This window comes from Charadrius vociferus, unplaced genomic scaffold, assembly GCF_000708025.1.
Source record: "Charadrius vociferus isolate BGI_N301 unplaced genomic scaffold, ASM70802v2 scaffold565, whole genome shotgun sequence".
NCBI classification, from domain to species: domain Eukaryota; kingdom Metazoa; phylum Chordata; class Aves; order Charadriiformes; family Charadriidae; genus Charadrius; species Charadrius vociferus.
In genome coordinates this window covers 2,043,797-2,057,128 of record NW_009648358.1, presented here as the reverse complement: position 1 = coordinate 2,057,128, position 13,332 = coordinate 2,043,797, and the positions used below count along the sequence as shown (strand labels likewise).

At 40.6% G+C, this 13,332-nt stretch overlaps 1 protein-coding gene across 1 annotated transcript; it reads left to right on the top strand.

Annotated features, from left to right (window-relative positions):
* Window positions 1-8,130: 8,130 nt before the first annotated feature.
* On the top strand, window positions 8,131-12,940 carry LOC104286659 (serpin B4-like). The gene is made up of 6 exons (XM_009885274.1): window positions 8,131-8,298; window positions 9,551-9,679; window positions 10,857-10,974; window positions 11,315-11,457; window positions 12,204-12,371; window positions 12,536-12,940. Exons 1-6 carry the CDS (start codon window positions 8,131-8,133, stop codon window positions 12,938-12,940), a joined length of 1,131 nt encoding a protein of 376 aa, XP_009883576.1.
* The last annotated feature ends 392 nt before the right edge of the window (window positions 12,941-13,332 follow it).

Genomic DNA, 13,332 nt, shown 5'->3' with positions numbered 1-13,332 from the left:
GCAAGCTCCTCACAGGGCTTGGCAGCTTGGGAAGGGTATTTCCAAATTTATTTTCTTTTCAGAAACTCAGTTACTAACAATATATGCACAATATTGGCTATCACGCTCCACTTGTGGACCACAATATATCTGATTTCACTAGCTGTAAGGACTGTCAAGAACATCTCCACACTAACTTTTGTGCTAATTACATATTACACTACCAAGAAACTGCATAATTTGACTAGCTATGGAAATCATACCACAAGGATGATCACGGGAATGAGGAAGAACAATCACTTTTAACATCCAGTCTGATGGCCAAAAGCAACACCTTTCTCAGAATTGTGAAAATTATACAGTGCTCTACAGGGCTGAGCAGCCCTGAAGGGCACTTCAGGTTTCCAAGCCCATAATTTGATGAAGTAGCTCAGTAGCTAACAATAGTGATTAGTGTAGTAATAAGTCCTTAGTCATGAGTACATCTACAATAATTACATTTTATGGCCAGAGAGACACTCCCAAACACTACTTCTTGTGCAAAGGATAAATTGATGAATAAGTTTTTGCACGGCTTGGACAGTAGCATATGTCAAAGTTTGAAGATGCCTGCGTGTAACTGTTCTAATTTACAGCCAGGATGATTTAGGACAGAGATGAGTTAAAACTCTGGGATAAGGAAGCACTGAAACATAACAGAGTTTTGGAAACACTTTGACTGGAAACTTCTAAAAACTGATTCAACAAACACCTATCAACTGTAATCTAGACAGATTTGATCCTGCTTTAGGGCAGCAGATGCACTAGACAATCTCAAGGCTCCTTCCAGCCACACGTCTGTCATTTCCAATCAAAGCTAATCAACGGCTACATGGAGTTGCAAAAGAACAATGGAGATTTGCTCAATGTATCTGTTCAAAGTTATTACAAGATCTGTTGGTGGGAACAGACTTTTAATTCCTTTTTCATACATGTTACTCTTGGAAACTTCATTTGCCATATGGACAGCAGATTTTATTATCAGCTTCTTCTATAGTAAAACCATTGCCCATCCTTGTATTTTCTATGGTTGGGTACCAGAGCACCAGAGGAAGGAGTCTGCACACCATGTAGATTGTGGCCAGTGGCTGAATGCAGATTTTGCAGTAAGTCTCTCCCATTTCTTCAGGTACAAAATGTTTCTGAGCAGTCCTTCGTTCTTTACAGCTCAGCTCCAAGAACAATGTGAAAATAAACACTGATCTGTGTTGAATGTGTTGCGTTTGCCAAAACTTTTGGGAATTCCCCACCAAATTTCATTTAAATTAACACTTTTTAAATTCTTGTGGTAATCCCAAATTCTCTGGAGATATACCTCATCCTATGATATTACCTATGCCTCTACCAGTGATGAAATAATAACTGTTTGTGATGAGAGTTTATTGCTCTCCAATGTCCTCAGTAACATTGAAAAAAGCTTGAGGATTCTAAGGAGAAATGCTTAAGTGACACAGAATTTGCTTTTCACAAGTGCATAAACATGCCTAACTCCCATTTCTGTCACCCCAAAGTCCACCCGAATTATGATAGCCAAGTTTTACTTTGAATTTGTGCTCTTGGTTTTCATCATTTTCTGGGCTGCAGAAAGACTGATTTGGAGGATTATCAGGGCCTCAGCAATGAAATAATAGGAACTTATGTCTGGAGAGACCACTGCAATATCATCTGTTCACTGTTGCCTAGATTCAAATGCCAAAATCCTGATGTTTCATCTCAGCAGAATTTTCATTCATGCATATATTTCATTGTTAAAAAAATAAAATTGCTACCTTTGTAGGAATGAACTTCAAAATGCAAATCAACATAATTCACACTTTCAAAAACCCCAAACAATATCTCCATTGCATGAAAATAGCTTATCTTTTTCAGCGGTTAATCAATCTAGAAAAACAGTCCCCTTTTTAAAATGCAAAGGAAGTTTTCTGCTATCTTCATCACTGCACACCACAATGCTGGCTGACAACAAAAGCTATGCATTGAGATAGAGGGAAGTTTAATTACTTGAGTTAGAGCTAGGAGAGGAATATTTATGGACATTCTGTATCTCACAGCTTTAAAAAAAATGCCGCATTAGTTATTTAGGTAAAAAGACCTGGCTTGTAACATGATTTAAACTGCCACAAAGGAATGATATCCAGAGATACTGTAAATGAGATCAGTCACAAAGCCTGGATCAGCTAGCATTATAAAATAGGCTCAACGTGCAGAAATATTTATCTGTCTAGCCATAACTCCTTACCCTGTGGAAGCCAGTTAAGAAGACACATGCAGACATCCTTGCTTACACATGTAATTTCCTGTTAGTCATGGCTCATGCGCAGGTGAGAAAGGGTGTGAGCAGAGAAGGTACAACAGGCAGAATGGGCTGCATTGCTAGAGCTTTTTTTAGATGCCGATAAGTGAATCAAAGATGAAGAATTTTTGGACACTGTTTTGTGTCATGTCTAAATCTTGCTGGAGAGTAAAGGGGTCCATTGCAATCATGGAAAGACTTCTCGTGCAGAAAGAAGTTCAGATGGAAAAAAAACAGTGCTGGGCTCACCTTTTCCCAGGCAAGTTGAATGACCAGCATGAGGTGGCCCAAGTCTCTGCAAAGTTGGCACTTGTCAATTCCTGCATTCTGTTGCCAGTAAATTCAGTATTGGAGAGTCAGCAGACAGCAGTGCAATTTAGAAGGTTATACTTGCTTTTCACTAGCTTCTTGACTCACACAGCTTGAAAATCACAGCAATTAAAATCAGACTTCACTCAAGTGGTGCTTCCCAAATGAGCTGAGACCATCAGCAACGTCTGAAGTCTCTCCCACTTCTTCATCCACCTCAAGAGGTATTTTTCTGTCATGCTAAAGCTGTCATGGATCACCGCAGATGTTTTATCACTCTAATTGCTCTGATACGATGTATAAGGTTTGTTATTTTTTGTGAAACTTACATAGCAGATACCTGGCAAATAGGGTGGGCCTTCCTGGTCCTTGTCCCAGTGAAAATCACAGGAGTCCTTTGTTGTTGCTGTTCAGTAACCCTACTTATCCAATGATACCTTTACTCACAGGCAACCTCAGGCACATCAGGTACTCTGTAATTACCACCTGAGCAGTCTCACAGTAGTAGCAGAACGTGCATTTTGTCAGATGAAAGAGATGAGAAGAGCCTTTGCTGTCAAGCTTGAGATCAGCCTCTGGTTTCTCAACAAGAATCTACTTCCCTGCTGTGTCATGCAGACACTGACAGCAAGAGAAGCATATGGCTGAAAAACTGTGAGAAAAAAGCCAAGGGGGGACTGTAGCCATCCAGGCTTCTGCAGTGCGTTTACTTGCAGCAAAGAATAATCACAAGTGTCATGCTGATGGTGAGTGAGTCGTTTCTTCTTGCTGTGAAATTGTGTTCTGCGGATTGACATCGCCAAGTGGATCTCTTGTTCCTCGTTTTGGCCTTCCTGTGCTTATCCCATCCATGTAATCAGAACTCTTCGCACTTTATAACTTATATACAGAAGTCTTCTTTCCCTTGGTCCCGGCCCCAACGTCAAAAGAAACACTAATAGAAATGTTCCTGGTAAGTGAAGGAAAAGTTTGAGACTTTCAGCCAAAATGACTGCAAACAGGTAAACATTGCTGAACAAAACTTGTCCCTAAGGACATGACACTATTTGCAGTCTTATCTAAATGTGGGGAACTTCAGCGGTGGGAAGTAGGTCAGTCTGTGATCCACTCCTCTGTACCTGAAAGCAACTTTACCATGACAAGCATCTGACTACCAGCTAAAAGGGCTGTCTTTGAAATCTGCATTCTCTCCAGAGTAGTCTAACTATCTGAAACAAAACCTCTCACATCTTTTTTACTTGCAGTGCTTTTACATCTTCATCTTCCTTTCACACAACACATCGCAGCAACTACTTCTCTGCAACCTTTCAAAAAAATCCTCCTGTTAGTTATCCTTTCCCATGAGGAGGCTCATCCTTGGAAAAGAGTAGAGAGTCTTCTGATTCTGAGACTACCATGACCGTCTTCAATTCTCTTAATTTTCCCCTGGCCAGCAATGAACCTTTGCATTATTCCAGGAGCACGAAGGGAGTCACAGGGCTGACAGGGGTGCCACGAGTCCTAGTCCAGCCTTCTGTCTGAAGGCAGGGTGAGCTATAGCTTTGTTTTTCCTAGCAGGTGTTTGTGTACTGAGTCTCCTCAGAACCTACAACACAGGAGATCCTTCAAGCTAGTTGATTAAAAACTCCCGTGTTTCCCAGACATTCCCACTAGAGAGCTATGCCTGTCTAAACCACACTCTAACCTGCACTATACTAAACTAGAAGAGCAGAAAATATCAAAGGAAGACACTAGAAGAGCGGCAGGAAATGTTCCTTTCCGGAAATTTATGCCAGTCCAGTGATTTCATTAGTTATAATTTAACAACTGACAGAAAATGGTCCATGTGAAACAAACCTCCACAAAATGGAGCAATGGAGCGAGAGTCAATCTTCAGGGTAATTTAAAACGTAACAGGATCAGAAGTACCTAAAGAAGCAGAGAAATAACAACAACAAACAGACCTGTTCACTCAAGACAGATAAGACAAGAACTCAAAAGTACCAGTATCAGTTTCTAAGTATTGCTGCTGGAACCAGGACAGTAGTGTTTCACTCTCCTAGCATATTAGGTAGCTTGAAGTTCGCCTTGACAGATTCATACACAGAAGAATAAATTTTAAGGGGAATTGTGGCTTGAGCACACACCCCTATGCCTAAAGGACATGATTTATTGTGCTCCTGGATTGTAATTTTTCATTCACTATATTAATTCAGATGCAAAATTGACAGTATTCCTGAAAAATAAATACACTGTTGTGTCTTGCTGTTTGAAAACCATCCCCCTTCTTCTGTTCTGGGAGATGACTGAACGCTACTCTGAGACTTAGACCCGTTGCATCTTCCTGCTCCTACTTGTGTACTTCCTGCTTTTATATTTTACAACTTTTTTCCTCCAACTCTGCCTTGCCTAGTACCAAAAATAAGAATGCAGAGAACAGCCCACCACTGCAAGAAAGGGAACAGCATCTGCCTGGTTCTGCTCTGCAGTTTCCTTTAGGTGACAGCAAGAGGAACAGGCTCAGGAGCTGGATTTTGTCGTGACTGTGTGGAGAGCAACCACTCCTCAGAAATCAGGAAAGCAAACCAGACAGTTCTTCTTCGGGAAGTTTTCTTGCCCCAACATTAAGCAGGTAAAACCAGACGGCACGGCTTTCTTCCCTTCAGGCAAAAACTGGGCAGGTCTAACCCTCTTCTCCTCAGGGCTTGAAGGAACAGCACAGTTTTAATTTCTGTTTCCTCCAAGAAAAAAATATGAGAAAATTCAAATAGGAAAGGAAATAAACTCATGAGTGTCTTATAACTGATACAAAGCTGCCTTCAGAGCTTCCTAAATACCAGAGAAGCCTAGTATCTGATTGGGCTGATGTATAAGTATATGTTAGCAGTGATAACTAAGTACTTCTTACAAAACAGTGTTATAAGTGTTTGTGCTTGTGTACACTCATGCAAATACTTGCCCACCCACATACCATATCAACCTAAATGAGAAGGAAGACTTTTTTTCAGGAAAATAGCCCCAGAAACATACTGCTGCTTACAATTAGGTTGCTCTGTCCCTGCTGCCTATGCCTTGCTGATGCAACATGAGGCAAGGACCAGAATTATTGATAAAAAATCCTCAGAATTATTGATAAAAATGAGGAGTAATGAAAAGTCCTGGGCTAAACCGAGCTGACACATCAGTGTCTTGTGGAAAGCCTGCCTGGACAAAACTTGTCTAGCTTTCCTGTAAATACATCTGCAGAATGCAAGGGTTTGAAAGAAGGCTATGAGGACAGCGATAGCTTCTCTGTGTTTTACCCCTTGTGCTATAAATATCTTCCCAAATACAGTAGAAATATCAGGAATTCCCAGGAGAGGAACAGGGCTCTCATATTTCCACCTGGAAAACCTAAGAAAGTGCAGATGACGCAGGAGGAGCCCCTAACTGCAGCATCTCTGCTGGAAGCATAGCATCCCAGGGGTGCCAGAGTTAGTCTGCATGTGCTGTGTGGTTAATATGAGCGCACACAATCTGTGCTGCACCACTGCACCAACTGCAAAGTGCTCAGCTGCAGCACACCCAATGTACACACTTGGCACAGTTGTGCTGTGTGTGCACCGTGCCCATGCAAATGGAAGCAAGCTACCGTTTGTCCAAACTGTTGGATAGTCAACAAACTCTGGAACAAGCAGCTAAACCACTTTTCTCCATTAAGGACAAAATTCCCAGTTGAAGAAGAGAACAAGTAGGGGAAACTCCCTGGAAAGGATCTTTAAGAAAGAAGCCTTGAGAAGCACACAAATGGAGCAGGTAAAGGGAATTGCCCGGCCCCGACTCTGAAGCCACTGCCTCATGTCACCATTGGCCAAATAGGTACTTTTATATTTTCTTTCCTTTACCAATGTGCCACCTGTAGAGGCCTTAATAATTAATTTCTACCACAAAAACATGTGTGTTTGCATTCAGTAGTGCCATTTCTGACAGCAACACACCTCAAATTTTGTAGAACTTTTTTTTTACAGGTAAAACCCCTGAAAGCTACATCTTTTTATGCCTCAGTATGCATTTATAATTGTGACTTCTTTCTGAATTCATGGGGATAAGGAAAAATTCAAGATTCCACAAAAGCTCCCCTAATTACACTAACTGCTTGCAACAGACAGGAATGTGATTCGTCATGAATGAAAATTATGCTGCCACTGGGAGTGGCAATGGCTTTATATCCCATTGCTCCAGAAGCCCTGTTTCAACAGTCAAGTTGACACCACCAGTCCTGAGGAGAAGGTAAATATCTCCCTGACCTTTAATTCTAACCTTTACATTACAAATGACATAACTATGAAATGTCTAAAGATTGATATGTGCATTAGTGGTGTACAAATCTGCTTAGCACATATATATATTGTACATAGCATATTTTGAGGAAGTAAGAATATTTTCAAGGTGCTGTGCAATGTTTTGGAATACCTTAAAATGTATGGGCTGTGTGATGAAGCTGTGCTTAACTTGTACAATGGCTTTACCAAGTGGGTTTCGAAGAGAAGATTAAAGCCAAACCTTTTCCCACTTTCTCTGCATGATCCAGATTGGTAGTTTATGAGGACATAATCTTTCTACACCATTCCATATTTTAAATGTTTATATGGATAATTTAACACTTCTTGTGTAGTGGGGGAAAGGTATCTTCCACATCTGTGGAGACAGTTATTCAATTTCAGTAAGAATCAAACAAAAAATGACTTAGAATAGTGGAAACTCTAAAATACTGAACTGACTCTCTGAGGGATCAGGTGCCTCTGCATCACTTTACTGGATGAAGACACTGGGAAAAGACTTTCATAAGAAAGGAACTCTGTCCTAGGTGTAAGATGTGAAGAGCTTTGCATAACATTCAAGATCACCTGCTAGTAATAATTGAGATTATAACTACAGTATATCTGGGAAAAGTGTTAAAGCTGCAGATAAAACAAAAAATATGACTGGCATTTTCCACTAATACAAAATATTTGTTGAAAATCTTGCTAAGTGAGCCCACCTGTAGTTCAATTTTCTGTTGAACATTCATTAAGCAACCTGCCTTAGAAGGACATGGTATGTGAGGCACAGCTGATTAATATACACAAAATTTTTAGAGACACAGAGAGGGAGGTATGATCAAGGAGTGCAATTAAGTGCTATGCCTAGAGGACTCAAGGCAAGAAAGATCAGGAGATAAAGTGAGCTGGGACTGTGGTTAGAACAAGGTTTGTGCTGAGTATAGCTATTGCTTGAGCTGGAGAAACAGCTAAACTCAGAACACTGTTTCTGAAAATGTGTTTCTCCTGCCATTCAGGGTGCTGGTTTTCAGATGAGTTGCTTCAACCTGAAGTTCACTGTGAAATCCCAGACGTGGGGAGTCAGAAATCTTCTATGAAGTGACGAGCAATTCAGCCATGCTACTGCAGAAAGACCTTACTGTGCTCTACGAAGGCATCCAAGCTTAGCAGGTGTAAGGATGAGAAGAATAAATCTTTGTTTCCCTTGTTGCAGGCAATCGCAGCGCCACAATGTGCTCTCTCAGCGCAGCCAATGCCAAGTTCTGTCTTGACTTTTTCCGAGAGCTGAGCAAAATAAAAAGAAATGAAAACATTTTCTTCTCCCCGCTAAGTCTCTCAGCTGCCTTTGGGATGGTTGTCCTCGGCGCCAGGGGCAACACACTCAAACAGATTGAGCAGGTGGGTTTCCTTCGCTCTGAAAAAGGGATGGTGGCAAGGTATGAGCCAAGAGGCTGATAGTACAATCTGACAGAGTTCCTAAGCATCCAAAGGAGTGATGAATACAGAAGGCCCTTTAGAAAAACCTTTCTTTTGCTATTCCTAATACCAAACTTTTTTCCAGACTGAACACTTTTACAGTAATTGATCATTCAATGAATACATCAATGCTAAAGAAAGTGTTTTGGAGGTATTGCTCCACTGTCCAGGGCGCGGAAGCGGTGGTTCCCTGTGAGATGGTCTTCTGGCTTCTCTGAATACCCAGTCTTCTTTCTTAAGTTGAAAGATTTCAAAGATTTCATGAGCTCACCCTCCACAAAAACTTCTTGCTCACTTGCAAGGATCTCATGATAAAGGACAAACTACTTTACCCATTTGGCTGTGTCTGGCTGTGTTTTGGGATAGTGTTGCAACACTCTATTTTAACTTTGAGGTACCATCATTCAGCTGCATTCACCCAACATTTACATTGCAGGTATTTCATTTCAGTGAAGTTTTGAGCAGTACAAGCCAGGAAAGCCAATACCCTTCTGAGAAGGTAAGACACAGTTGCAGCTCTGAGATGAAGCAACAGGTGCCGGTTTGTCAGCCCTTTTCCTTGCAAACCATCACTTAATTAGAAAGCACAGCAGGGCTGAGCAACCTCTCTGTATAGATTTCCAGACCTGCTTATTACTGTCCTTCTGTTAGTTATTTAAGGGGCCTGGTGAGATCACACATTTCAACAACTGAGCCTTCTCATTATAGGTTTCTAACCAAAACAGTAGTGAAAAAATAAATGTGAATGACTAAACTAAAAAACTATAACTATATAAACTGTTTATAAACTATAAACTAAACTAAAATGTGATAAGTACTTAAACTGCCACCCACAAAGGTTTGTCTCCAGGGCATGCCAAAGGCACCCCGGATCTTGCTCCTGCCGGTCTGTAAGCCAGCAGACTTTTGCTCAGTGCGTACAGAGCCATCACTGTAGGATACAGTGCGATTTGGAGGTGGACTAGCTTGGGCCTGAAGGGGAATCATTTTGTCATTCTGTATGTCTGGTACAGGAGGATTTGGAGGTGGTGCCCTGATGCACTTATTCCAACGCCTATATCAACTGGGTGGAGGCAGGTTTCTGACACAGACAGAGGCTACAATTCACCCTCAGGTCCAGCTTTGCATAAGAAAGCTCAAGCCTGCCATGAAACTTCTGTTTTCCTGTTTGAAGTGCGAAGAAGGTGGAGGAGTCCATTCCCAGTTCCAGGCTCTGTTGGCTGCAGTCAATGAACCCAGACCAGGCTGCTCGCTCACCATTGCCAACAGGCTCTTTGGAGAAATTACTTACCCGTTCTTCCAGGTAAGGGGCCGTGGTGTTCATTTTAATAGCTCCTGGGAGTTATGAGCTCAGTAGGATTTCTTTTATCACTAAATATGAAGGGAAATGAAACACGACGATGCTGTTGGGGTATGCTGCCAAATGACTGCACTCCACGGCTCTTGCAGTCGGGGACCCTTTCCATCTCGATTGCCCAGTGGTAGACGTTGGGAACAGCAGAGCATTAGGAAGCTGTGACGTAGAAGCTTTTATATCAAAAAACAGATCTACAGTGACAGCTTTCCCTGGGCATTCCAGAAAATGTGATGGCATTAATCACCATCAATATATCCTTGCCACGCATACCCAGTTCTAACAGAACTAGTGCTTGCTGTGTCACTTCTATCCAAGGAATAAAGGTCTGTGGCCAGCAGATGACTTTCCCCCAGCCAGTGTCTTCTCTCTTTCTAATAAAATGATTGTACTCACTCTTCCACCTTTCGTTCAGAAAGGTCTATGAGAATATGGGACTCTGATCCCTGTTGCCTTTTCAAACAAGGCTTTGAAGAAAGTAGCATCTTTGTGATTTTTGTCAATTAGTCTAATTTAAGTGGAATTGACCATCTCAGAACATTCCCGTGGAACACTGACAGCCCAGGCAATGAACGTGCATACAAATCATCTCCTCAGGAAACCAGACCTAAGGTGTTTGTAAGAGTATTGCTGGGAACAGAGCTGTTTTATCTCTGTAACCACCTTGCTCTTTTCAAGTAAAGATTTTATCTTGCTTACAAAACTTTGCAGTCTAGGTAAAGAGAGATATCTCATTGTAATAATAACAGCCCCAGTTATTTGTTCAAAATGAAGCAATCTTTTTCATTTGGTGGTTGGGGGAATACAGGCAGCATAACAACGATGTATAAACTTAAAGAAAGGTACTAAGTTTTGGTCTTAGATATTTTTTACTGTGATGAGACATTTCTGCTGTTCAGTACAACTTGAAAATACAGAAAAATATATTTGCAAATATGTTTTGTTATAAATAAGCTCTCTAAAAATTGCACGCTTGAGTTAATTCAATGATTTTTTTTTATATACCCCTGTTTTACTTGTTTCTCTCTTGATGATCTACTACACAGAATTATCTTGAAGTCATGAAATTATCAATCTTATAAAAATCATCGTGTTGCAATAAAATTCTGTCATTTGTACTTTCCAGCAATACTTGGATTCCACAAAGAAATTCTATCGAGCAGAACTGGAGGCAGTCAATTTTAAATACACTGAAGAAGAAGCCAGAGAGAAGATTAACTTCTGGGTGGAAAATGAAACAAAAGGTAAAGAAGAATATGTGCAGGTTGTTTGGTTTGCAGTCCAACAGGTTAGGAATATCATGACTGAATTTCAGTTTCCACCTTTTTTATGTATAAAAAACCCCATTTATATATTTTTATATATTAAACACTTACTGCATTTTTTTTATTGAATAAGAACTAAATGTAGGAAGGAGTACAAAAATGCCTTGAATTCCTATCTTCAAAAGCCGTACATAAACTTTTGGTTATTTTCTGACAGCATTATACTACTATTCAGATTTACAGGAGTGATTATTAATAGTCAAATGCAGCTAATTGCCTGAACAAAGTAATAATACTTCTTAATTCATTATTTTTAAAGGTAAAATCAAAGACCTTTTTGCTACCGGGTTTATTGATCCCTCCACTGTACTTGTCCTGGTCAATGCTATATATTTTAAAGGAAAGTGGGCAGCAGAATTTAGGAAAGAAGACACTAAAGAAACATATTTCCACGTGAACAAGGTACAGTACGGGCAGGAACTGAAACAGCTGGGGGATGGAGATCACATGTCAGTCTGCTATAACAGCAGACAGGAGCTTTCCTCCTCTCTGTTATCCCAAGACAAAACACTGATCTTCAGCTAGAACAATGGAAAAGTACATCTTCGCTCCAGTTTGACAACCAAATACGTAACTATTTCTATCACTTCCCATCAGAAGCAGCCCTTGTGCAGCTGAGATCCCCATTGGGTCAAAGTCACTGAGCACATGCACTAGCTTTTGGGGGGGATTTTGCAACTAAGGATGCTGTTTCAAAACCATTCTGCTTTTGGGACTGAATTTGACAATTCTGTTCCTCCACTACTACTTACCAATAGAACAGTGTTTGGTCTCAGGAAAAAATGAGCTAAAGACAAATTATCTCAGGAGAATGTATGCATTATTTGTGAAGAATTTAGATTCATGGCTGCTTCAGATGCATCAGTCTCCTCATCTGACATGCCAGGAAAAACCCAACATAATAAGGGAGTTGTGAGTAAAGTAATCCAGCACCAGTAGAAATGGAAAAGTAGGTTTTATGCTTCTAAAACGGATAACTTAATTGGAACTACAGTTAAGAGGGAGGAACACGTCAATGCTACAAGTACATTAAACCCATCACCAGTGTAAATAATGTTTTCTGGAGTGAACTCTAATCTCTAATTACAACCAGAGTGATCATTTCTATATTTCTGTATTTTCTGCTTAACATGTTTCATGTGTTCCAGAATGAGAAAAGGACAGTGCAGATGATGTTTCAAGAAGGTTATTTTAACATGGCCTTCATAGAGGAACCGAAAATGAAAGTGATAGAGCTCCCATACTTTAATAATGAACTGAGTATGTTCATTCTTCTTCCTGAAGTTGTCTGTGAGGAGTTTACTGGCCTAGAACAGGTACTACTTTTTCTCTCTAGTAGCATACATAAGGGGCTGCAAAGAGAGCAATACTTTAACATTGCTCCAGTGCAGTCAGAAGGCAAGCAGGAAAAACTGAACCCTATTGTATTTCCCTCCTGTTCATTATGGTGTCAATCATTATTACCAATATCACCTTACAGCTTGAATGCACCCTCACGTATGAAAAGCTAGCAGGATGGACCAGCTCGGCTAGGATGCAACAGCTGAGAGTGAAGGTGTACCTGCCTCAGTTCAAGATGGAGGAAAGTTATGTTCTCAACACAACCCTCCGGGAGATGGGAGTGATGAATGTTTTTGACTGGGGAAAAGCTGATTTGTCAGGAATCTCTAAGAAAGATGGTTTAGTTGTGTCCAAAGCCATCCAGAAGTCATTCGTGGAAGTCAACGAAGAGGGCACTGAAGCAGCTGGTGCCATGGGACTTGTTGCAGTGCCTTTGTGTTGCCCAGTTTCTTATGAATTCAAAGCTGACCACCCATTCCTCTTTTTCATCAGACACAACCCAACCAACACCATTCTCTTCTTTGGAAGATATTCCTCCCCTTAAATGCAGATTATTTTGGAAATTAGATCTTTCTCTGCTGTAACATCTGCATTGGCAAACACTGAGGACGAAGGACAAGCACATTTTTGCTAGGCTTTATCCTAATGTGTTAACTTGCTGTAAAAGACTGCCTGATAAGAGCCAAATTAGAGATAAAAACCTAAAAAATGTTAACTATTTCCTTTCTAACATCATCTTCAGGCATGTTTTACTTTTAGGAGGCCTCACTAAAATGACATCTACCTTAAAATACACAATGTGATATTTGCCAAAGAGTTGTAGGCCTCTGGAGACATCTGCATAGAAAATCTTATTTTGATCCTTCCCTAAAGCAGCATGTCTCCAATAAACTCATGATTTTAGTGCCCTAAAGATGAGTGTTAGATTCTCCCACG